The sequence below is a fragment of the Benincasa hispida genome, chromosome 4 (genome assembly GCF_027475165.1).
Source record: "Benincasa hispida cultivar pf3 chromosome 4, pf3_genome.v1.1, whole genome shotgun sequence".
NCBI lineage: Eukaryota > Viridiplantae > Streptophyta > Magnoliopsida > Cucurbitales > Cucurbitaceae > Benincasa > Benincasa hispida.
The window spans coordinates 48,270,549-48,297,967 of record NC_143481.1 but is presented as its reverse complement, the minus strand read 5'-3'; the positions used below and the strand labels follow the sequence as shown (position 1 = coordinate 48,297,967).

The 27,419-nt window shown below is 39.7% G+C and overlaps 1 protein-coding gene across 1 annotated transcript; it reads right to left on the bottom strand.

Annotated features, from left to right (window-relative positions):
• Window positions 1–9,116: 9,116 nt before the first annotated feature.
• On the bottom strand, window positions 9,117–26,567 carry LOC120075044 (P-loop containing nucleoside triphosphate hydrolases superfamily protein). The gene is made up of 23 exons (XM_039028193.2): window positions 26,072–26,567; window positions 25,826–25,923; window positions 25,397–25,486; window positions 24,664–24,716; window positions 24,099–24,164; window positions 23,935–23,988; window positions 23,629–23,688; window positions 22,954–23,032; window positions 22,668–22,735; window positions 21,680–21,742; window positions 21,449–21,553; window positions 14,469–14,573; window positions 14,227–14,334; window positions 13,896–14,045; window positions 12,933–13,115; window positions 12,505–12,675; window positions 11,830–12,069; window positions 10,932–11,072; window positions 10,724–10,849; window positions 10,509–10,559; window positions 10,344–10,391; window positions 9,976–10,266; window positions 9,117–9,876 (listed from the first exon to the last, which is right to left on the bottom strand). Exons 1-23 carry the CDS (start codon window positions 26,347–26,349, stop codon window positions 9,226–9,228), a joined length of 3,279 nt encoding a protein of 1,092 aa, XP_038884121.1. The 5' UTR covers window positions 26,350–26,567; the 3' UTR covers window positions 9,117–9,225.
• Between the last annotated feature and the right edge of the window lie 852 nt (window positions 26,568–27,419).

Below are 27,419 nucleotides of genomic sequence, written 5' to 3'. Positions count from 1 at the left end.
TATAGAGAAGATGTGCCTTGCGCTCTTCTTCGCCATAGACAAGTTAAGGCACTACATGCAGGCCTTCACAGTCCACTTAATTGCGAAAGCTTATCCCATCAAGTACGTCTTATCCAGGCCGATCATCTCAGGACGTTTAGCCAAGTGGGCAATCATGCTTCAACAGTACAACATTGTTTATGTACCGTAAAGGGCAGTTAAAGGGCAGGCATTGGCTGATTTCCTAGTTGATCACCCAGTTCCATCGGATTGAGAGTTAAGTGAAGACTTGCCCGATGACAAAGTTCTCTTCACAGAAACCTCAGGGTCGTGGGTCATGTTCTTTGATGGTGCGGCATGAAAAAGTGGTGTGGGGGCAGGTATCGTCCTCATTTTGCCAGAAAAGCACATGCTGCCTTATAGCTTCGCACTTGCCGAGTTATGCTCAAACAACGTCGCTGAATACCAAGCCTTGATAATTGGTCTCCAAATGCCTTAGAGATTGGAGTAGCTTGTATAGAAATCTTCGGTGACTCAAAGTTGATAATCAATGAACTCTTATGACAGTACGAGGTGAAGCATGATGACTTGAAACCCTACTTCACTTACGCTTTCCAGTTGATGGAGAAGTTTAAAAGCGTGGCGTTGGAACATGTCCCGAGGACAGAGAACAAGAAAGCGAATGTCTTGGCAAACCTAGCCATTGCCTTAACGGACCTGGATAATGTGCCCCTTAATATATCGCTTTGGCGGAGATGGGTTGTACCTCCGGTTGGGACTACATATGGGGAAACAAATGTGATATCAGTCTATCTAACCGACGAGGAAGACTGGCGGCAGCCCATCATAAATTACCTTGAGCATGGAAGGCTCTCGGATGACCCATGTCGTAAAATCGAGGTTCGCAGGAAGGCCGCGCATTTCATTTACTATAAAGGGGTCCTATACCGTAGATCCTTTGAAGGACTTTTCCTTCGATGCCTCAGTAAAGAAGAGTCAACGAAGGCTTTGGAGGAAGCACACTCAGGCGTCTGCAGCACGCATCAAGCTGGACCAAAGCTACAATTCCAGTTGAAAAGAATGGGTTACTATTGGCCGGGAATAATCCAGAACTCAATGGATTATGCAAAGAAATATGAAGCCTGTCAATATCACGCAAATTTCATTCATCAACTGCCCGGGCCTCTACATCCGACCATAGCCTCGTGGCTTTTCGAAGCATGAGGGCTTGATCTGGTCGACCCTATAACACCTAAGTCATTAGTAGGGCACTCATACATCCTCGCAGCCACTGACTACTTCTCAAGATGGGCTGAGGCTGTCGCGCTAAGGGAAGCTAAGAAAGAAAACGTGGTGGATTTTATCCGCACTCATATCATTCATCAGTACGGTATTCCCCATCGGATCGTGACAGATAACGAAAGACAATTCTCCAACAGTTTGATGGACAGGTTGTGTGAAAAATTCAAATTCAAGCAGTACAAGTCATCCATGTATAACGCCGCTGCAAATGGGTTGGTTGAGGCATTTAACAAGACATTGTGCAACCTACTGAAGAAAATTGTTTCCAAGTCGAAGAGAGATTGGCAGAAGAAGATCGGTGAAGCGTTGTGGGCTTATCGCACCACTCATCGTACCCCTACAAGAGTCACCCCATACTCTCTCGTTTATAGGGTAGAAGTTGTCCTTCATTTGGAAAGAGAAATTCCATCGCTAAGAATGGCGGTGCAAGAAGGGTTCACTACAGAGGACAACGCCAAACTGCGGCTCCAAGAGTTGGAAGCACTGGATGAAAAACGATTAGAAACTCAACAAGCGTTGGAATGTTACTAGGCGCGAATGTCTAAAACCTTCGATAAGCATGTAAAGCCTCGGTTCTTTCAAGTCGGTGATCTAGTGCTCACCGTAAGGAGACCAATTATCACGACAAGACATTCGGGGAATAAGTTTACACATAAATGGGATGGGCCCTACGTCGTCAAAGAAGTCTACACAAACAGAGCGTACAAGATAGTTGATCAAGATGGGCTAAGAATTGGCCCAATCAACGGAAAGTTTCTCAAGAAGCTTTACGCTTAACAAATGTAAAAAAAAAACAAAACAAAAAAAGAACAAAATTGTACGAACTATGCTACGACTTGATCCCTATCATTATAAAAGGTACGTAGGCAACTTAAAGAAATTTAAGTTCAGTCGCACATAAATAAAATTAAAAAAAAAAAACATTCTTCTTAAACTACATTATGACTTGATCCCCATCATTATGAAGGGTATGTAGGCAGCTTGAAAGAAACTTCAAGTTCAGTTCAGTTAAAAAAAAAACATTCTTCTTGAACTACATTATGACTTGATCCCTATCATTATGAAGTGTATGTAGGCAGCTTGAAAGAAAATTCAAGTTCAGTTCAGTTTTTTTTTAAAAAAAAATAAAAAATCTTGAACTACATTATGACTTGATCCCTATCATTATGAAGGGTATGTAGGCAGCTTGAAAGAAACTTCAAGTTCAGTCCAGTTTTTTTTAAAAAAAAAAAAAAAAAAAAACTTGAACTACGTCATGATTTGATCCCTTTCTTTAAAGGTACAAAGGAAACTTAAAGAAATTTAAGTCTAGTCCATCAGAAGAGGTACGACAACCACGCAAATATGATACTACAAGATTGATGTTGATCATCCCCATTAAAGAATGACACTCCAGATTGAAGATGTTAATCCCTATTGAGGGCAACATAACGGATTGAAGAAGTTCATCCCTCGTAAGGAGCTAGCACAGTAAATAAAAGGCACACGCTTGGAATGCACTTCGTTCTTCTTCGAAATCAAACTCGGATGCTCTTTCATCTTCAAGTTCAGAGGTTTCATCAATGTTTCATCTTCATGCTCAAGTCTGGAGGCTTTTCAATGGCATCTTCATACTCAAAGTCACAAAGTCGAGCTCAATGTGAAGATTCATCGATGCTTCGTCAAACTCAAGTGCGGAGGATTTACGGATGCTTCAAGCTCAAATGCAGAGGATTCATCGATTCTTCAAGCTCAAGTGCAGAGGATTCGTCGATGCTTCATCAAACTCAAATGCGGAGGATTTGCCGATGCTTTGTCAAACTCAAACGCGAAGGTCTCGTCATCTTCAAATTCAGAGGCTCTATCGATGTTGCTCCATCTTCAAGTTCAAGATTGGCGTGCATGACCTCACTTCCATCTTCAAGTTCAAGATTGACGTGCATAGCCCCACTTCCATCTTCAAGTTCAAGATCGGTGTGCATGGCTCTACTTCCATCTTTAAGTTTAAGATTGGTGTGCATGGCTCCACTTCCATCTTCAAGTTTAAGGTCGGTGTGCATAGCTCCGCTCCGTCTTCAAGTTCAAGGTCAATGTCCATGGCTCCGCTCCATCTTTAAGCTCAAGATTGGTGTGCATGGCTCCGCTCTATCTTTAAGCTCAAGATCGGTGTGCATGGCTCCGCTTCATCTTCAAGTTCATGGTCAGTGTGCATGGCTCGGTTCCATCTTCAATGAGTTAGTTTACAAAATCATGATGCAGCTTCGCTTCATCTCCAAATTCTAGCGTGGTTCGCTTCATCTTCAAAGTCATGGCATGGCTTCACTTCATCTCCAAATTAATGGTACGACTTCGCTTCATCTTCAAAATGTTGGTGCAGTTTCGCTTTATCTCCAAAGTCTTGCATGGTTCGCCTCATCTTCAAAGTTGTGGCGTGGCTTCACTTCATCTCCAAACTGATGGTGCGACTTCGCTTAATCTCCAAAGTCATGGTGCGGTTTCGTTTCCTCTCCAAAATGTTGGTACAACTTCACCTCTTCTCCAAAATTGGTGTAGCTTCGCTTCCTCTAAAAAAATGTGGGTGTGGTTCCACCTCATATGCGAGAACAAGTTTGGTTTGTCAAGCTTTACCTCATATGCGAGGACAACTCTGGTCCGTCCAGCTCCGCCTAGTACGCGAGATTGACTCTAGCCAATCTGACTCCGATCAAAAGCTTGATGGCATATTCTTCTAATCTTCAAAGTTTGATGGCATATCCGCCTCATCCTCAATACTCAATGGCATATTTCCTTTATCTTCAAATTTTGATCAAGGAGTAACATAACAAGGTAGACTTTATCGGGATCCTCCCTAGGGTGAAAGCATGGGAGAGTTGTAAGCCTTGCAGGGCCCCTCCCATGACATTCAGGATATGCGAATGGTACTACAAGGTAGACCTTATCGAGATCCTCCCTAAGGTGAGAGCATGGAAGAGTTGTAAGCCTTGCAGGGCCCCTCCCATGACGTTCAGGATATGTGAATGGTGCTACAAGGTAGACCTTATCGGGATCCTCCCTAGGGTGAAAGCATGGGAGATTGTAAGCCTTGCAGATCCCCTCCCATGATATTCAGGATATGCAAACGGTGCTACAAGGTAGACCTTATCAGGATCCTCCCTAGGGTGAAAGCATGGAGCCTTGCATGGCCCTCCTATGTCGTTTAGGATATGCGAATGGTGCTACAAGGTAGATCTTATCGGGATCCTCCCTAGGGTGAAAGCATGGGAGAGTTGTAAGCCTTGCAGAGCCACTCCCATGACATTCAGGATATGCAAACGGTGCCACAAGGTAGACCTTATCAGAATCCTCCCTAGGGTGAAAGCATGGGAGAGTTGTAAGCCTTGCAGGGCCCCTTCCATGACATTCAGGATATGTGAACGGTGCTACAAGATAGACCTTATTGGGATCTTCCCTAGGGTGAAAGCATGGGAGAGTTGTAAGTCTTGCAGGGCCCCTCCCATGACATTCAGGATATGACAACGATGCTACAATGTAGACCTTATCGGGATCCTCCCTAGGGTGAAAGAATGGGAGAGTTGTAAACCTTGCAGGGCCCTCCCATGACGTTCAGGATATGCGAACGGTGCTACAATGTAGACCTTATCGGGATCCTTCTTAGGGTGAAAGCATGGGAGAGTTATAAGCCTTGTAGGGCCCCTCCCATGACGATCAGGATATGCAAACAGTGCTACAAGGTAGACCTTATCGGGATCCTTCCTAGGGTGAAAGCATAGAAGAGATGTAAGCCTTGCAGGGCCCCTCCCATGACGATCAGGATATGCAAACGGTACTACAAGGTAGACTTTATCGGGATCTTCCCTAGGGTAAAAGCATGGGAGAGTTGTAAGCCTTGCAGGGCCCCTCCCATGACGATCAGGATATGCGAATGGTGCTAAAAGTAGACCTTATCGGGATCCTCCCTAGGGTGAAAGCATGAGCCTTGCAGGGCCCCTCCCATGACGATCAAGAAGCATGAACAGGCATATAGTAGATAGACCATACCAAGGTCATCCTACAAAAGACGCGGTTGTACTCCCTTGAGTTGCGCTTTAGAGAAGAAGAGGAAAATGAGAGAAAGGAAAGATTAGAAGAAGAGAAGAGGATGAAAATAATGAAGGGGTTTGGGGTCCTATTTATAGAGGTTTCCTGGGTTCCATAACAAATTAGGAAGTCCAAATTAAATAAAATATTTGATTTAAAATATTAGATTTTTTATCAGATTTCCTAATTTGATTCTATCCTAATTTCAAATTAAATTAAACAAATTTCCTATTTAATTTAATCTTATTAGATTTTGTCCTCAAATTTATCTTCAACTAAGATTTGGACATATTCCAAATTTTATTCAAAGTCAAATTTAAATTGTGGACAAAATCATAAATTAAAATCTGACCATATTCTAAATTTTATTCAAAATCAAAATTGTTGATTAAATTGCAAATAAAATCTCAAATTAAAATTTGGGCATATTCCAAATTTTATCCCAAATCTAAATTATGAGACTTTTATGCTCAAGTCAAATTATTAAAGATAAAATCTCAAATTAAAATTTGGGCATATTCCAAATTTTATCCCACCTAAATCACCAAATCATACTTTTATCCCAAATTATTAAGTCAAATTAAAATTTGGGCATATTCCACATTTTATCCCAAATCCAAATCATCATACTTTTATCCTCAAACCAAATTATTAAGGATAAAATCTCAACTTAAAATTTGGGCATCTTCCAAATTTTATATCAAATTCATCTAAATTTAGGTTCTAAATCAAGTTGTAAGATCTAAAATTCATCCCAAATTAAAATTTGGTCATATTCCAAATTCAAGTATCCTATTGAGCGGATAAGAAAAAAAATCATCTTTTATTCAAATTTGGGCATATCCCAAATTTTATCTTAAATCCAAATCAAATTAAATTGGGACAAAACTCAAAATTTTTCGTAAATTTGGCGATATTCCAAATTTTATCCCAAATTCAAGTTAAACTTATGTACTAAATTCATAGTTTGACTGACACATCAATTGAGGTCAAATTCAAGAACAAATATATTTGGATTTTGATTCCAACTTTATATTTTTCGAGATTCATCCACTCATGTATTGGTTGAATGAGAAATTTTAGACCAATCACAAGTTGTCACGTTATTTACTAAATTAATGATGAAATTCCAAATCATTAAATTTGGGCTCAATTAGGAGTTGACATATGTCCTGAATTGAAGTTGAAGACAAATTTTGATGACGCCACATGGTTTTAGGTTTTATCATGACCGTTGAATCAGATAAGATTAATTGGACCCAATTTGATATTATTATTTAGGTCAAAGTCCAACTAAGTCCAAAAATAGGCTGAATTTGACCCAAATGGCAAATCAGACCTAAATCCGATTAATTGGGACCAAAGGCCAACCCCATGAACCAACCAAGCCCAAGTCCAACTAATTAGGCCCAAAGGCCAGGTCCATGGATCAACCAAGCCCAAGCCCACATGTGAACTCTATAAATAGATAAGCTCTCCTCATTTGGAGGAGGCAGTAATTCTATACTACAGAGAGCTTATAGGGAATTCTCTATAACCATAAGACCCCTCGACTCTGAAGCTGATCACACCTGAAGACTGAAGTCCTTCGAAGATACAAGTATTTTCTACCTTCAGAGAGTCCAGAGAATTCATCAACAAGCAAGTATTCTTCCAAGGCTCCACTCCTAGAAGATAGAAGACCCTTGAAGACACAAAGAATACTCTTCCAAGACTTCTACTTCAAGAACGTTCGATGCTTTTCTTCTTCAAGTCAAGCACATTCACCCAACTGAGAGAGAATCAAAGAATCAAGTATTAGAGATCGAACCACATCGCATCAAATCAACTTCAATATCAACACCAATTCAAGTTCAATTCCACGAAACAAGTTTCTCCGGAAGTCTCGTGTGAACAAGTTCACTTATGTTAATATGAAGGTTAAGTAAGGAAAAAAATTCAAAAAACAATCAAAATTTATAATTCAAAAAAAATCAAAACCAGTGACCCAACCCAGAAAATTTGAGTAGGATTGGGTTGGGTTGGGTTGACCCTTCAAAAATGAATCGGTTCATTTAAAGCCAACCCAAATTTTCGGGTTGGTCCACAAAATTCCTCCAACCCGACCCATGTATACCCCTAAGAGATAATTAGACGATCAAGTACTAGAGATCGAACCATATCGCATCAAATCAACATCAACATCAAAATCAAAATCAAAATCAACTTAAGTTGTTCAAACCCAAGAAACAAGTTTTCTCCAGAAACCTTTCAACTTTAAGAAACAAGTTTTCTCCGAAATCCTCGTACGAACAACAATCCTCTAAAAAATCATCAAGCCCAAAGGCCAATCATCCAAGAAGATCAACAAGCTCAAAGGTCGATCATCCAAGAAAATTAACAAGTCTAAAAGGCCAATCAACTAAGAAGATCGACCACCTCAAAGATTATAGTTTATTTTGAAAACATCAAAAGATTATGTATTAGATATTGTATTTGCTATACAGAAATCAATACATTGATTAAGTTTCTCTGGAACCTGATGCAAACAAATGTGTATGTATCTTTTTTTTTCTTATTTGTTTACGCTCTGCTAGCTTTAAAAAAATGTAGTTACGTTCTGCTTTTATCATTCAAGTATATTGTAAGCTTCATCAATGGCGTCGCATACGATGGCAGGCGGAATGAAAACAGTGGATGCCATGACTTCATGGTTGCAGATATATTGGTTCTGATGGATTGCACATTACAAGGATTCATTAACTATATTCAAAACAAGTTCATCTCTGGTGATCATTTTATCACTCGATTAATAATGTATAGGAATGAATCTAACTAGTCCAATATAATCAAAATTATCGAAGACAAGGATATATTCTGGTTGTTGTCTATTTTGCTATGGGGCATGGTGGATGGTCTCTACGTTGTGGTTGATTATTGTGACATTAATTACATGGGTGTTGAAACTACATTGTGTTTGAAAGATAACCTGAAGAAGTTGCAAAGGTCTACGATTGGAAGAAAAGAGCCCAAATTTATGGATTTTGTTGATTTTGATTCTGATTCTCCAATTATGTTAAAGGTTGTCTATCTTCTTGCATTGAGAATAGTTTTGAATTTATAACCATTAGGTCAAACAAGTCTTTTGGTATTAAATGCAAAGCAGATTCTTGTAATTGGGTTCTCAAGACTTCTCACCATTTAGACAGTAATTTGTGAGTTGTTGGAAAATTTATTATCAGTCATCGATGTTCTATTGATGCTGTCAAGAATGACCATAGGCAAGCCACATCGTTTATTGTAGGTGTGTGTTAAGTCTATTTTAAAGATTAATGATATGATACAGTTTCTCGCCCTTGTGATGTTGTTACTTATATGAGGAGAAAGCATGGTGTAAACATTAGCTACGGTAAAGCTTGAAGGGGTCGAGAACTAGCTTTAAATTTTGTCAAAGGATTTGCTAAAGCTTCATATGATCTCATCCCTGCCTTCGCTACTGCACTAATCGAGAAGAACCCAAGTGTATTTGTTATACTATACACCACCATTTACTTTTTATGCATCTATTGTATTTGTAAGCCACTTATATGTGAGAAGAACTAGCTCTGAGAGTTTACCAAATCATAGGGACTAATTCAAACTCTCTTCAAATTACATGGACCAAATTTACAATTTAACTAAAAAAAAAAAAAGAAAAAAGAAAAACCCGAGTTGTAGTTGCTCGTGATTTCATATACCAAGACATCGAGGCACTAAAATAGCTGTAAAAATAGATTTGATGTGCAGACTTTATCCATTCATTGAGTTTTAACTGACGTTATGTGAAAGGTTATAAAAAAACCATATTTTACCATTTTTTGCATGTAATAATAATAGCATACAATATCAACGATCTTGTTTGAATGAAATTCATACCTTCATTTGGGAAACAAAGCTTTCCAAATCTCTACTACATCTGATCCTCTCTTTCTTATTTCCAGCTCTCATTTCATCAACAAATACGACATCGTCTTCCGATGGTCTGTTAGAGACGCCATTGGATGAGATATAACCATTATTAGCTCGGCCTTGTAAAAGGTAGGATGGACGAACTCTCTCAAATGACATATCTTCGATATTTAGTTCAGACTTTCTCATTTTGGCAAATAGCCCCCACATATTTGCTAGTTCATTTTCCATATCTTCTCCGTGGCGCTTTGCCTCTTCGAGTCTTCGATATAGCTCAGCTTCTCTTTGATCTCTATCGAATATTGCCTTCTCAAGTGCAGCTTCTCTCTGATATCTAGCACTACCAGTATGGTGCTTTGAATCATAAGATCTTTGTGCACAGCATGATCTGCAGTAACTGTCCTTAGCATTTGTACGGTCACCAGCAAGTTTGGCATTTTCATAAGAAAGTTTGGTAACTTCTTCAGCTAAGTTTTGGAGCTCAATTGCAGCAGCTGAAGCTAACTCCTTTGCATATGAAGCTTCTTCAGCAAGTTTACGACTCTGAATCTCGAGACCTTCCTTTTCTTCAATCAGTCTCACCTTCTCTTGCTTCAAATTTTCTATCTCAGCCTACATTAAAATAATATACGCTTTTATAGCAACAAAAACAGAAGAAAAGAAGTATGGCAGAAGCACATGATCGAATAACTGTTTAGCCTGGGCTGTAACCTGCATAACTTGGGAATGACAAAACTTGTCGCTGTTGCAATCTTTAATGTCGTCCAGGGTCAAAACTCTATTCAAGCTCATGACACTAGTCGGGGTGTTTTCTTCGGCGTATTTATCCTCCCATGGGCTGTATTTATGCCGTGTTTCGACCTTTGTCCGTATACAGTAGTTTGGAAGATGCTGGGAAGCCTCATCATCTTCATTTTTTTGAGAATTGCTTGAGTGATTCTGGGATGATGACCCTTGCTGCACCCTTAAAATTGCCTCCTGCAACTCAGCATTTTCTGCTGTCTACAAAAAAATAGAAAATAAGTAAAAAAAAAATGAAATAAAGAAAAACGAAATGATGAGAACTTTAGCAAGCTTACCTTTATCTGCAGCTGCTCCTGAAGTATCCTATTGTCTGCCGATTTAATCTTCAAGCCAGGTCCACAGAGAAAAGGGCGACTTGGTGTCATTTTTTTTAACCAACAAAGATTTAATATTTTAACACCATTTAATATAATTTATATCAGGAAAAGAAGATGACGAACCTCGAGTTCAAAAATTTTTTCATTAAGTTGAGCAGTAAGCTTTGATAAGGCCTACATTAAAGTAGAAAAACTCTAATTAGAGTGATGTTAGAGAAAAAAGTACCTTGGAAGAAAATAAAAACACAACAAATTAGAACAGAGCACAGGCATGTAAAGTTGGACCACCCTCTGGTTCAGATTAAACTACAACGGCATCTCTAAGCACACGCAATTACCTGACTCAATTCAATGCTACTTGACATTTGCGGTGACAATTCAACAGATCCAATCATACGTTGCTCCAAAACTCGTATTTGAAGCTTCTTTTCACTTATTTCATCCTTCAATTTTTGTACATGTTCCTACATGAACCATAACTATGTTAGGAGCCTTCCAGACTTTATACTTCAACTGTTATTGAGGTCTAAAATTAATATAGAAAACCTTGATTTGGGAATCTTCAGGGTTCCTGGCTGCTTGCTCTGACAGTCTTTTCAGTGAACTAGTACATAAAGCAACCTCCCCAGCCAACATTTTGACTTGCTCACAAAGAAGATCCATCTGGTCAGTAAGAGTAGTCCCAGTCTGGAAAATAAAAGGCAATAACATATTGAGTTTTAGATCACAATGTGTAGCACCATACAAAAGCACGTCACTTGGAAATAAGAATAACCACCTACGATTTATTCCACATCAGATAATTTGAGTCTAAAAATTATTCCAATAAAGTAGGCAATAAGACAACCAAGCATATTGCTACATAGCATAGCAATTTAGCGAACTGGTGGAAATATAAAACAACTAGGTAGTGCCCCAAATATAAAATTTCATCACCTAGACATAGAAGAAAGGGTTAAACCAAGAACCTTCGCATTAATATCCACACATCAAAGTAATAGTCCTTATATGTACAAAAGTTGCAAATTTGAAATCTGTAAATTGTAGGAGACGTTATTGTGAATGCTAGCAACTAGGTTGTTAATTTGTTCAGAGTACCTGAGCCAGGGACAATGCATATTTATACTTTTTATTAGCTTATGGCTACTAGAAAGCCAGGTAATGAACAAGAGAACTATTGAGAAAAAACCGACCACCCAAAATTTTATATTTCCGAAAAAATATTTCTTCTAATAAAGTTCTTCCACATTGTGCAAGGGAGAGTTCTAATAACTTCCTTTGCCTCGTTCATAAAGGAGTGTTGCATACTTTGATTCCTTTACCTTATTCTTTCATGTCGCAGAATTCATTGACCTCTAGAACCTTGCAAATCCTTGTTTTATTTAAAAAGGGGGGAAAATGTAATATTCATTTAATATCATTATGCAGACAGTAATTTCCTCACCGGAGGCAAACGGTGGCCATCCATGGTTGCACCAAATAAGTCACCTGCTTGTGTTCTCTCTTGAGATGAGTAAATAATGGAAGAATCATCTCCCTTTCTGCAAATTGATTTCCTCCTTTCATTCTTCAATTCATCACGTATCATCCGAGTTTGAGAAGCTTTTGAATGAGATGCAGGTGATTCAACAGTAGAACTCCCAGTATCAGTAGTTGATGATGGTCCTATAGCATTCTCGGGCCTCTGCACGGCAAATAATCGGCTTTCAGTTCCCTAACTAGTGTTAGAACTGTTTCTTTACACTAAACAAGGAAGTCACAACCAGAAACTTCCCAAGTAAAATGAATGAGCTGAAGTTTCTGGAACTCGGTTCTAAAACAAATTATTAGAATTGCCTTAACTAACAATTTTATACGTCGAACATTGTAGTCAGTCACTTTAATGTTTACTCGACGTTAAGTATTCAATGATAGAAGTTTCCAAGAAGATGTTGGCACATAATACTGACTGCTATAAGAAAAGAAAGTTTGCAGAATAATAACACAGACACCTCTCCAATTTTATCAAAAAGAGAATATGTGAACATTGAGATTTTAGCAGGTACTATTTACTTGGGAAGTTTTCAGAGCGGCTTTACCAATTGAAGTAAAAAATTAAAATAAAAGATGAAAATATTACTCTGATTTTAAACCAGCCAAGCATTCCACGTTTTCTGTTACTTTTCATATCTTTAACCAAATCATCTAGATTTACGACATCATCTCTTCCATCCACTGAAACCCCAGAAGCACAACTCCCACCATCATCATCATTCAGGTAGTCCCGTTTTCTATCAGGCAAATATGCCAGCTGCAAAAATATAATAATAATAGCAACGAATAAATTAATAAATAATTAGTAACAAAAATTGAGAAGAAAGATATGGCTTCAACTTCCAAGTTCAAAAGTCAGTATGAATAATTTTTATGTAAGAAGAGTCGTATGAAAAATTTGAATGATGAGTCAATGACAACCTTGTTATAAAGCAAAAAAGGCAGAATACAAAGGTAAGTGCATACCAGGTACTGCTTATCCTAAAATGCTAAATTAAAATATTAAATACAGACCTCATCTTCACCAAAAGAATGCCTCCTTCTTTGTCCTGGCTTTTCAGTGACACTTGATGGCAAGGCATTTTTAGTAGAAACTAGGATTAGTTTTGTCAACCTTTGAATTCTCCCCATCAAAGCAGCCTTTGCTTCTTCTTCCTCTTCCAATCTCGATTGTAATTTAACCTGATCAGCTTCCAGCTTTGACATCACATCACACAAGAACACTAAATAAGACAAATTTCTAAAAAAGGGAAAAATATTGCAGCAGCATAAAGCCAAATGAAGCCATTTGGTAAACAAATAAACCACAAACATGTGGCTGCAGGTTAAATAATAATAATTATTATTATTATTATAAATTCTAAAACTAAAAAAAAAAATTAAAAAAAAAAAATAAAAGTAAAAAGTAAAAAGTAAAAAATACTCGACTCCTCTTCCCAACATTCAAACTAAAGCTAGAAGGAGTGTAAGATGATCTATCAAGAAAGAGGCCAAGAGATTCCAATAATTCAACTTTTAAGTTCAGTCCTGCAATGGACCCATTTTAGATCCCTCCATTCTCCAAGACATTTTTTGTCTATAAAATTTGATAAGGAAAACGCCTAGCATGCAGGAAAGAAAAATTATCCATACATAGTAAAAAACATATACGAAGGGGAAAGGTGTTATTTACAAGGCTCCCACCTCCCACAAAAGCTTTTGTGACAAATATGAAAGAATCCTATCTATAATGAATACATCACTGGTCTCATAGGCAGCAGAAATGATAAAATAGTATTAGAGATCATTTGTAATTTTAATTGGAGTTTGTTAACTGTTAGTTTTTGGTAGATTCAGGTAGCTTGTTTGTTGGTTAACTCGATGGTAATTGATTTACCTAATGGGTAACAGCTTTTAGCATCTTGTATTGGGAAGACTTTTGCATAATACTAGATACTTCAGATTAGTATTTTTGGAGTACTGTATCTTAGATGCTACCTGAAGCTTCAAATTAACCAAATCTTCTTGTGTAGACAATGCAGTTGTACTAGGGTTCTCCATTATGCCACGCTTTAATTGCTGAAGCTCCTGCTTTAAACTGGAAATTTCCCTCTGATACTTTTTGATGAGAGATTTCTCATCTATGATCTGAAAAAGGGCATAGTTAATACATGAACTTTTCTATACATGTATAGAATTGAGTAAACACCAATTTGAAAGTCTATGGACTAAATATCCTGTTTATCACAAAAAATTTTATCTTTCACTTCCTTTAGAATAATCTTCCAGGCTCCAGCAAAAGACACCACCAAGACAATACAAAACTTGCCTTATTTTGAGAAGCTTTAATTTCAACACGCTTGCTACGATGTGCAAACTTTAGAGTGTTGTGTGTCTCCTCACTATTGCTAGAGGCAGGGGTCACAGTGCAAATGAGCTAACAAAAGATCATAAAAGATCAGTCAATATATAATAAATAGTGTAACTACTGAAAACGACAGCGTCCGTGTGTGCATTCACAAACAAAGTTTCACAAGTATACAATTTAACAGAATAACTACACCAACATACAGAAATTTTTCCATGACCGCTTAGAGATGACTGCAACAACCGAGTAAGTTTTGAATCTCGATATGGAATGTGAGTTGCTTTTTCATCAGTTAACTTGGAAATCACCTGGCATGAGAGAGATTTTGAAACGTTGGTGCATAATTTCAAATTTGAACAAGTTAGAATAAACAAGATTTACATTAGACAAACAAAAATTAATGTTGGGTTATTACTAGAGATGGACGATGTTCATCCCCTTTCAATATGAGATCTTCAGCCCACTTGGACTCAACACCAGTAACCCATCCTTTTTTTTTCTTAAACCCCTTCCATTTTTATCGTAAGAAACCCCTTCAGACCAATCAAGAGAGGCCATAAATATCTAAACCCTCATGGGCCCACAGAGGGGGGGGTGGGGGGGGAGGGGAAGTGGGGGTGGAACCCTCCCCTTTTCAAGAATTTTTATCATTTTCAAGATAGTCATATTAGGTATATTTGTGAGCAAAGATTGTAGGATTGTGAGCCTGCCTCTCTACGAGAAAACAGTAATTTTATCATTTTCCAAGTCTTGCAGAAAGTCCTTACCTAATGTGGCTCCAAGAGAGTTCAAGTTGCCTCCCAAGGGCATTTCTCAGAGACTCGTGGACCAATCTCCAATGGAGCCCAGTGTAACGGTCATGCTTGTCCAGGGCCTGTTGCCCATGGCCGCATGCCCAATCCAACCCCTTTCTAGCTTACTTTCACATCCTGTATTGTATTAGTGTAGTTAGCTTGCTTTCTTTACATTTTCATTGTAAGTGACCACTCGCCCTTTTGCATATGCAAGGGCGCCAGTTGGCTTTTTGTTCAGAATGCACTATATGGGGATAAGACTAACCATCATTTCCTCATACCCGGAGTAGTACTCTATAAAGCCGTTGTTGTTGCTTATTGCTTTCTAGTCTACTACAATCTTTCTTTCTTTATTCACACTCACAAATCTTCTTACGAAAACCTTTTCTCCAAACCCGTTTTCTAAAACCGTTTTCCCTAAAACGGGGGTGGAGGTTGCAAGAGGCACTCGGTGTGCCATCGGCAGTCCGTAATCGAGTTGGCTGGCTTGTTCGTGAGCGGGAACAAGTGCCGCACAATCGCTAAGAGAAGCTTCCGAAAGAGCGATTGTGACAGTTGGTATCAGAGCCAAGGTTGGCTTATAGAAGAGAGATCAGTGATCATGTCGGCGACGAAGAACCTGAACAAGTCCCATGTGGACAGATTGGTAGAGATGGAAGAACAAATGCTCTACCTGAGAGAGGTCCCAGATAATGTTCGTTTCCTTGAGACTCGGCTACAAGAAGTTGCCGAGAAAGCCGATGGAATTGATGCGGTGGTAGGCCGCCTAGACGGATTACCCGTCAGAGAATTGATGATGAGGGTAGAGACCCTCGAGACCAAAACAGTACGGTCCGGCAGCTTTGAACGAGGCGATAGCTCCTCGGGCTCTGTTGCCCACATAGAGGAGCGTGTCGAAGAGCTGGACAGCTCCCAAAAAGCAATACTTCAGATGGTAACTGACTTATCTGAAGACTTTCGATCGACCCTGGATGTCGTCAGAGCCGAGATAGCGGATGTGAGTGCTAGAGTGAATCTCACCATCCGAGCGGTAGGGAACCAAGCCCCACCTGGGGGAGCAATGGCAGTGAGCCGAATAAAAATCCCAGAACCGAAACCCTTCTGTGGGGTGCGAGAAGCGAAAGCCCTGGAAAATTTTATCTTCGACCTTGAGCAATACTTCAAGGCGACGAACACAGTGACTGAAGAGTCGAAAGTCACAATAGCAACGATGCATCTAGTTGAAGATGCGAAATTGTGGTGGAGATCACGATTTACAGACATACAGGAAGGACGCTGCACTATTGATACTTGGGATAGATTGAAACAAGAACTTCGTTCGCAGTTCTTCCCTGAAAATGTCGAGATCTTGGCTCGACGAAAACTTCGAGAGCTAAAGCAAACAGGTAACATCAGGGACTATGTAAAACAGTTTGCAGGACTTATGTTAGACATACGAGATATGTCTGAAAAAGACAAGGTCTTTTGCTTTGTGGAAGGGCTGAAACCGTGGGCAAAAGCAAAACTATATGAACAGAGAGTACAGGATCTCCCCTCTGCCTACGCGGCAGCTGAACGGCTGTACGACCTTAGCACTGACTCGCAAGATGTGAGGAAACAATCAACTTCCTCCAATGGGGGAAACAGAAACAGCCGTTCCAGTCCTCCCCGACCTGGGGGAGGAGACAAGAACACAGGGGGGGACCGTAAATCCTCCCAACCGAGATCAGGAAACAACTGGCGGGGGCCGCCACAACAGCATAACAGTTACAATCGCCCCCTATCTTGTTTCATATGTAGAGGGCCACACAGGGCGGGCGAATGTCCAAATCGAACTGCGTTCAATGCTTTTCAAGCCACATTGGCCTCTACCTCCGAAGACAAGGCTGAACTGGAGGAGACGGTAAACGAGCCAGTGGCAGAAATTGAGAATCCCAGGATGGGGGCATTGAAATTCCTATCTGCACTTCAGAAGAATATGGGAAAGGTGACGGAGCCACTAGAGAAAGGTCTCATGTATGTGGACGCTTGGGTCAACCAAAGATCGGCCAAGACCACGATGGTTGACTCTGGGGCTACCCATAACTTCATGGCTGAAAGGGAAGCTCGCCGCCTGAACTTGAATTGGGAAAGAGATGCAGGGAAGATGAAAGCTGTGAATTCCGCAGCCCTACCAATTACGGGGATAGCGAAGAGAACTCCAGTGAAGTTAGGAGATTGGAAGGGCTTCGTTGACTTCGTAATTGTCAAGATGGATGATTTCGACGTGGTACTGGGAATGGAATTTCTGCTTGAACATAAAGTCATACCAATGCCCCTTGCCAAATGCTTAGTCATTACCGAATCTACACCGACCGTAGTCCAAGCCAGTATCAAGCAGCCAAATGGGGTGAGAATGATCTCAGCCCTCCAATTGAAGAGGGGCCTGGCCCACGACGAACCCACGTTCATGGCCATCCCGATAGAATCAGTTGAGTCCACTGAAGAGGAGATCCCCCAAGACGTTCTATTTGTCTTGGAAGAGTATCGGGACGTCATGCCGAAAAGCCTGCCCAAGTCCTTACCCCCACGAAGGGGGATTGACCATGAGATTGAGTTGTTGCCAGGGGCAAAGCCGCCTGCCAAGAATGCATATCGGATGGCCCCGCCAGAATTGGCTGAGCTTCGGAAACAGTTAGGCGAGTTGTTAGAGGCAGGATTTATTAGACCGGCAAAGGCTCCTTATGGAGCCCCAGTACTGTTCCAGAAGAAGAAGGATGGGAGCCTCCGGTTGTGCATCGACTATCGGGCCTTGAATAAGCTCACAGTCCGCAACAAATATCCCCTTCCTATCATCACTGACTTATTTGATCAGCTTCACGGTGCTAAGTATTTCTCGAAGCTGGACCTACGGTCTGGATATTATCAGGTTCGAATTGCTGAAGGAGACGAACCCAAGACGACCTGTGTCACGAGATATGGAGCCTTCGAATTCCTCGTGATGCCCTTTAGCCTCACCAATGCTCCAGCAACGTTCTGTACCCTAATGAACCAAGTGTTTCACGAATACCTCGACAAATTCGTCGTAGTATATCTTGATGACATTGTGGTCTATAGTGCCTCGTTGGAGGACCATCGGCGTCACCTCCAACTAGTCTTTGAAAAGCTGAGGAGAAATCAGTTGTATGTAAAGAGAGAGAAGTGCTCCTTTGCCCAAGAGCGCATAAATTTCCTCGGCCACGTGATTGAGTGTGGTCGGATTGGTATGGAAGAGGGCAAGGTGGCCGCAATTAGAGACTGGAGGGTACCATCATCCGTGACCGAACTACGATCCTTCCTCGGACTAGCCAACTACTATAGGCGGTTCGTAAAAGGATTCTCGAGAAGAACAGGGCCGTTAACCGAACTGTTGAAGAAGGATAGCCAATGGAGCTGGACTCCTGAATGTCAAGCCGCCTTTGAGGGCTTGAAGAAAGTGATGATTGAGGGGCCGGTCCTCGGAATTGCCGACGTGACCAAGCCATTTGAAGTAGAGACTGATGCTTCTGACTTCGCGTTGGGCGGTGTTCTCCTCCAAGACGGACACCCCATCGCGTATGAGAGTAGAAAACTAAATGATGCAGAACGGAGGTATGCCGCCTCCGAGAAAGAGATGTTAGCAGTAGTTCACTGCTTGAGGGCCTGGAGACAGTATCTCTTGGGGGCCAAGTTCGTGGTCAAGACCGACAATAACTCCATTTGTCACTTCTTCAACCAACCGAAGTTGTCGTCCAAACAGGCACGGTGGCAGGAATGTCTAGCGGAGTTCGACTTCCAATTCGAACATAGACCGGGGAAGAGCAACCAAGCGGCTGACGCTCTTAGCCGAAAGAGCGAACATGCGGCCCTGTGCATGTTCGCCCGCCTACAAGCAAGTACGTTGAGTGCAACAGTACGAGAAACTGTCAAAACTCACTTGACAAATGATACAGCAGCGCAGGCCATCTTACAATTGGCCAGGGAGGGGAAGACACGCCAGTTCTGGGTGGAAGATGATCTACTATACACCAAAGGCAATCGCCTCTACATCCCCAGATCCGGGGAGTTACGAAGGTCACTGATGAAGGAGTGTCACGATACACCGTGGGCAGGACATAATGGTTGGCAGAGGACTTATGCCCTTCTGAAGCAAGGCTACTATTGGCCAAGTCTTCGAGACGATGTCATGCAATTTACCAAGACTTGCCTTGTCTGCCAACAAGATAAGGTTGAAAGGGCGAAATTAGCGGGTCTGCTGGAACCCCTACCTGTGCCCTCTAGACCGTGGGAGAGTGTGTCTCTCGACTTCATCACCCATTTGCCCAAGGTGGGAGAGTTTGAATCGGTCCTTGTTATCATCGACCGGTTCTCGAAATATGCCACGTTCGTCCCAACGCCGAAAATGTGCACAGCCGTGATGACTGCTCAGTTGTTCTTCAAACACATCGTGAAATTATGGGGTGTCCCCATGAGCATTGTTAGCGATCGGGACGGAAGATTCACTGGGACATTCTGGACAGAATTGTTCAGAATATTGGGATCATCACTGAATATCTCCTCTAGCTATCATCCCCAAACCGATGGACAGACGGAACGCTTCAACAGTATGCTCGAGGAATATCTGCGTCACTTTATCGACGCTAGGCAGAAGAACTGGGTCCAGTTGTTAGATGTGGCTCAGTTCAGCTTCAATAGCCAGCAGAGTTCCGCGACCGGAAAAACACCCTTCGAAGTCGTGTGCGGCAGACAGCCACTCATGCCACACTTGGTGGACCACCCTTATGCAGGCAAAAGTCCTCAGGCACATAACTTCACTAAAGAGTGGAGCGAAACCTCTGAGATCGCTCGCGCCTACCTAGAAAGAGCATCGAAGAGGATGAAGAAGTGGGCTGATAAGAAGCGGAGGGCCCTTGAGTTTCAAGCTGGGGACAAGGTCCTGATCAAGCTACGACCGGAACAGTTTCGTTTCCGAGGCCAGAGAGACCAACGGCTAGTAAGGAAATATGAAGGTCCAGTGGAGATAATTGAGAAGGTCGGAAGAACCTCATACAGGGTTCAGTTACCCTCATGGATGAAGATTCATCCTGTCATCCATGTGAGTATCCTGAAGCCCTATCATTCCGATCCCGAGGACGAACAGCGAAACATGCTAAGACGCCCACCGGTCACGATGAAGAGTTCTGCTGAGAAAGAAGTTGCACAAATCCTGGATAAACGTACGCGCCGCATTGGAAGACCCAGACGCGAACTAACAGAGTTCTTAGTGAAATGGAAGGATCTCCCCGACGAAGAGATCAGTTGGGAGCGGGCCGAAGACTTGAAGAATGCAGCTCCAGCCATTGCAGGTTTTGAACAAGGTCGGTTGACGGGGACGTCAACCAATTAAGTGGGGGAGAATGTAACGGTCATGCTTGTCCAGGGCCTGTTGCCCATGGCCGCATGCCCAATCCAACCCCTTTCTAGCTTACTTTCATATCCTGTATTGTATTAGTGTAGTTAGCTTGCTTTCTTTACATTTTCATTGTAAGTGACCACTCGCCCTTTTGCATATGCAAGGGCGCCAGTTGGCTTTTTGTTCAGAATGCACTATATGGGGATAAGACTAACCATCATTTCCTCATACCCGGAGTAGTACTCTATAAAGCCGTTGTTGTTGCTTATTGCTTTCTAGTCTACTACAATCTTTCTTTCTTTATTCACACTCACAAATCTTCTTACGAAAACCTTTTCTCCAAACCCGTTTTCTAAAACCGTTTTCCCTAAAACGGGGGTGGAGGTTGCAAGAGGCACTCGGTGTGCCATCGGCAGTCCGTAATCGAGTTGGCTGGCTTGTTCGTGAGCGGGAACAAGTGCCGCACAATCGCTAAGAGAAGCTTCCGAAAGAGCGATTGTGACACCCAGCGTACTATAACCATTTAGTAAGCTGGGCAACATTTTTCTTATCCAAATTACCAATGTCGAGGCCCCCATAGTCCTAAAAGGGGGGAAATGGTAGAAACGCATAGTAGAGAGGATAGCTTGGGTGAGGGTGAGTGTCCTTTTAGATGAGCACTTCATTTTGTTTACTAATAAAAACCCTTTCAGATAAGCTCTTCTTTGATGTTTGTATTAACAAGATGGCTTTTCTATAACTTCTCGTTTGCACTTTTCTCCATTTTTTGGGTATATCTCATTAGTTTAATAAATTTTCTCACTTGTTTATTTTGAAAAATCCTTTATAACATGAGATAATGTGCATTTATATTGAAGAATGTCATCATTCACAAGGGAATTATAGGGAGAAAATTTTACATCAGGAGTAACTCCCAAAGTATCTTCTTTTCAATCACATGACTCCCAATCGATGAAAAGTCAAAGCAAGCATCATGCCCTGTAGGCCAATATAAACATGGGAGACAAAAGGTAAGTCTTACAGTGCCCAGAGTCAGTAAGCTCTTGTTGATGTATGAACCCTCTTTTCTCCGCAAACCAGTTGTTTCTGTTTTTGAACTTTCAGATCCTGCAAGATCAATTAAGTGCTACAGCGAGCATTTGAATTCCATTAGGATGACCATTAAATTTTGGAAAGAAGTATACCAAGAAGGCTAGACTGGCTAAAAAGATCAATAAGAAACCAAATTCCAGAAAAAGGAGCAACGCATTACCAGTTGGGACAATGTCACATCTTCTTCACCATGATACTCCCCATGTGGGCTACTTTCAATGGTCTAGATAGTGAAGGGGAGGTGAGAAGTTAGATTCAACAACTAAAACTCTTTAAACAGATTAAAATGACGACAGAGAACACCAGAAGATGAAACATAAATTGCTAGCCTTCATAAAAAATCATGGGCAACAAATCCATTGGCAAACATCTAACGTAAAAATTCTCCAAAAAATACTGTTCAAATTTCAAAACAACTTCCAAAATTCCCTTCAGAAAATCATCTTCCTCAATTGATAAGCGAAGTATTAAAAGGCCAGCCTTCCAATGTTTAAAAAGTAATGAATGCCTAAAATGGCAGAAGTAGTAATTAGAGTTTTATCTTTCCTAAGCTCTATGCATTTATAAACTTATGTTGATCCCAACAAATCTCAAAATAAAGCAAGCCAAAAAAACTGCATACTTCCACCTTAAAAAGTTCTACCACATCTTGCCAACAGACAAGACTTTACAACATAATCAGGTATTGACAGGGTAATTTTTCCCATGTGTTTATGATATCATAGTATAGCATGCTTGGGTCAATATGAGCAACTTCCTCCACAGTCCACACATTTTGATTTATTGGCAAAGTCCGGCATGGGACCAAAAACAGCTTAGATTATTTTTATTAGACCACCCGAAAAGAAAATGTACACCTATGCCAGAGTAAGGTACCATATGTGGCTGAAGGTTAAAAGCACGCACTCAAATTAGGTAAAAGAAAATAAAAAATTAATTTATAGAATGTGTCTTCACCCCTTGAACAATCAAATATAATATTTCTTTGTGCACATATTTTGTATACAAGTTCCTACCAACGTGAAAGCATTGACAGTGGTACTAGTTGTAAATTACTTTGCAAATTGAAATCAAGTCTGACTTCCACACAATATTTTCAAAATAATAATGACATGCTTAAAAGTCAACTAAGAAATAAGTAAAAATACCAAAGTGAATATAGTGTGACTCCGACTGCTAAGTAGATTGAAATTATTAGATCCCACATGCCGATGCTCTGTATAGAAACAATAACATAAGAAAATTCTGAGTAGGTCAGTCACAAAAAAGTTGGTCAAGAAAATTAAACATAAAAATATGTCAACCAAGATGCACTGATGTCGAGGTAGGCTTAAATTTTGCTATACTTTTCAAAATAAAACCTCCTGCAAAGGAGGAAGAAATTTGTACAATGCAATAGACCAAATGCTAAAAGTGGCTTTATAATATTCCAACCTTCTCCAGATGCTATCAAGGAAAGAGCATGAGCAGGGGACAAAACGACTTCTTCTTTGATGCCCTCAACATAAGTTCCCTACGAATAAGAATTAAAGACTAAAATTCAAAGAGACTAAGAACCCATAATAAACTGTTTGCTTCCTTATAAATAAATATTGTAAGACGTCAACAATTTGATGGGTTTTCCCTACTAGCTATCAACAGTTTAATGGATTTTTCCTGTTAGCTATATTATATATGTACTAATACAGCAAATTTTCTAAGAAGCTCCAAATTGCATATCGTGGTCTGCTAGTTCTTAGGACGCATGGGCACCATGAAGACATAGAACACTCATTTAGGAATATCTTTATTTCCTTGATTCATATAATAAATATTATCAACTTCATTATTCATAGTATGAAAAGAATGCATATTGAAATTGCTTGTTATGATGTTTGATTAAGAATGACAGGTCTTCGCATATTGTCCTTCCACAGTTACCCATAATGATATTGCGGTTATAGAAGCAATTACAGTGACAGCCCCTCGTACCAAGGAAATTATCTGTCCAAGCTCAATTAAAATAACAATAACCAGTGATAAATAAAAGCAAATATCACATCAAATTAAAAAGACAAACCAAAAAAAAAAAACAATTTGGCGTGTAGGTTTCAAAAATTATATGAGTACCTGAGCATCCTCTCGTACTCGTAGATTCTGACCAGTTGGATCAAGTAAATCATTGATGACCTGGAAAAATAAGTAGTTAAAATGATAAAATGAAATACCTAGCTCAAAACTCAATAGTTAAACATATATTTTTCAGCTACTACATAATAAACTCAGAAATTTGCAGACAATATGTCGCCCTAACTCATACCTTGTCAGATTAGTTTTAAAAACAACTATGTAAGGATTTGGATATGGGTAGCATGGGAAAGAAGTTTCACAAATCATGACATGACATTCAAATAATAATATTGCTATACAACTAACCTCGTTGTAGATCTCTAGATATGAAACACGAAGAAGAAACTGCCGCTCGGGTGTCTAAAGCATAGTAAACATGGTTGTCAAAGTTTATTCACATGTTTGCAAAGATGTTAAAGACAGACATTATATACTGATGCCAAAATTTAACAGACAGCTTGGTGTATTACCTCTTGTATAATTCCAAATACATCCTTCACTGCCAGTGGGATAACTCCGGGTGATTTTTGCTCTCCCTAAACACGAGAATAAATTGTTATTATACTTTGTAATCGATTGTTGTACGAAATGCTTGATTGCAGAGTTGATAATATGATTGGAGGGAGTTCCAGTTAGCAAACGGAAGATAAAGATTTACAAGGGTTGTAGACTTTCGGGAGTTCTAAGCATAACTGACTCCCATCAAAATAACAAAACTGACTCCCATCAAAATAACATAACTGACTCCTACGCTTACTATTCTACTCTCGACGCAGATAGCTTCTAAGGGAGACCATCTCTTTCCCCTACAAAATATTCCCCAACATAATTAACTCCCCCTCACTTCATCATTTCCCCATGCACCCTCCTTGAATATGTGAAACGAATTGGTGGACTTGTCTCAGTAGCATGTTAAACTAAAGATGCATCTCTAAACTTCAGTATGCTACTAAGTTAAAATGATGAGTTAGAAAATTAACGGCAGTAAAAGATATAGCTTATAATTCAAGGAGGATAAAGAATCTAGTAACTTACATGCATGGTATGAGTCTTACCACTGCTAGTGACACCATATGCAAAAACAGTACCTGCAGAATAGATTATATCAGCAATTCTAAAAGCAACTCGTTAAGAGACAACCAAAAGTGAAAAAAATCAAAATAACATTACACATCAGATTCACAACACGGCTCTAACCACTTGTGATCGCTAGTTTTATTGGGTTAGAAAAGTATAACTTGAACTATTAAATGGTCCCATAACTTGAACTATTAAATGGTCCCACGCCCTACATAAGTAGATTCCGCTCTAGAGGTCAAATCACCGTTTAATGGGGAAAATGATCCTATCAGCGCATTGCTCTGGAAATATAGTAATGATCAATGCTAGCAGCATATCAGATAAAAAGAAATAAATAAATAAGCAGCAACAAATTATTAAGCGTAGCCCATCAAGCCATAAGCGAACGGCAGTTTTGGTAAGCATCAATAATCGGGCAAGTAATAATAATGAAAGCCAATCTTTTACTTCATATAATAACAAACAGAGTGTCCTACACCTACTGAATAAAAAGTCTCGAAGAAATAATCCAGTATGCGACTGAGAGACGAAAATAACCAGAGCAATTAAATTTGCTTGTTTCCGCTGAATAGCGAATATCAACCGTTCGAGTACCATGTTGAAAACCTACATCGGTATGCTATGAGCATGCAGCTTATTAATTCCTTAATAATAATCTCGCTTTAAAAAAAAAAAAAGGTGGTGTTACCATTGATTCCATTCATTGCACAGGCAACAACTTGCTGAGCAGCAACATCGTATACATGACGAGTCGTTGTCGCGGGACCAAAAACTCTATCTGAAACATGCAAGAAATAACCATTTGAAAGAAGAATAGCAAATTCATCGACACGGATCAAATGAACAGCTGAGCAGCCACTAATAACACAACTATGTCAAAAGAAAATGATAGAATACTAAAAAAGTTTTAAAGTAACTTTTCGAAAGCTTAAATCACAATGCAATACTAAAGGAAAAGGTACTTGCAACTTTTTGGCTGAAAAAAATTTCTGGAGTCAACAGTTGACTACTCAGGAGAACGATGGATTCAAGATGCGGAACAGCTTGATTTTATCCAATTAAATCAAAGTGTAACCGAAATTTGAAAAGAGTGCAAACGAGGGGAGTAAAAACGAACCAAATCCATAAGCGATGGATGAGTTGAATTCGTTCCTCACTGTGCATTCTCCGTCCGCATACCAAGCTATCTCATCTCCTTTATTAAGCTCCCTAACACTGCTCCAAGTCAAACCAAGAAGGGAAAAGAATTTAGTAAGCTTCCAAGTATCATCACCAGCTCGAAGACAACCAATTACCAGTTTCGGCCAAAATCGGTCCACCATTTCTTCAAAGAATCGACTAAAAAGAAAAGAAAAAGCAATACCTTAGAGGTCTGAACCTAACCGTGACCGTCACATTTTCTTTAGCCTTCATGACATCGAGACGGTCAGGTCCGGGAGTGGGAGGGCTCGGTGTATAACTAGCACTTGTCACCGGAGAAACCGAAACCTTCGACGGAGGCCTCGAAGACGCCGTGGAAGAAGGAGTTGTTGGCCGACCGTTCGGCCTGGGCGCCGGTGACACCGCCGGAGACTTCCGTAAGCGGAATGGCGAGGTGTTAGAAGGTCTTTGGGACCTAGAAATGCTCGTCGACGACGACATTTACAGAACAGAAACAATCAAACAACAAGGAAGAAGAAGAAATCGAGCACAGAAAGATGAGAAATGCAAACGCTGATTGAGAGAAAAATATATAAAAGGAAATGGAAGCTTTCACATGGCGGAAAAAGGCAATGGGAGTTCAGAGGTTACTCCCTCCAAAACCAGTGTTTGATGGAGTCCTATTGATTCTTTGAAATTTCTTTTTTTTTCAAAGTTTTATTTCTTTTTCTGACCCGTTCTTTTTTGTTGTCCTTTTAACCATACGAAATGTCCAAAATAGACTCCTCCTAGCCCAAATAAAAACCGCCAAAGACAAATTTTCCAATTTAAAATTATAATTTCTGTTGTGACGGTCTAACTTGCTGGACCTCGACCATAACTCGACTAATCCTACAACGAATTTAAAATTTTATTTATTTTTTATAATTTATTTAAAATGTTATTTTAATTTTTATAAAGATTATTTTTAAATATAAAATAATGAGTCAACTTATATCAAATATCATTATCTATTAGTACTTATAATTTATGTTAATAGATATTAATAGTTGTTGATAAACAATAATATTTTGCTATATTTAAAAATATTTCGAACAATTTAGCTATTTAAAACAATTATCCTTCCTATAATTTATATTTATATTTTACTTTTGTCATTGTACTCTCACAATATACCATGATAATATATTTTCATAAGAAAATATTATTTTAAATGATAAAATTATTAAAAATATTTATAAATAATAGCAAAATACCATAGTTTATTTGTGATAGTGTGCGATAAATCACGATAGACTATTATCGATATCTATTATGATATAAATAGTAATTGATCTATTGCGATAGACAGTAAAATTTTATCATACTTATAAATATTTCGATCAATTATATAAAAATAAATTTTAAGATTTATTGAAATTATTGAAACGAAATTTGAGCAATTAAATATACATGCACCAAAAACATATTTTAACCGAATTAAAATCGCAGCGTTCGCCTGCAACAACGTGCCTTCTGCCAGGAATATGACCTTTGCTTCCTTCTTTCTTTCTTTCTTTTTTTTTTTGTTT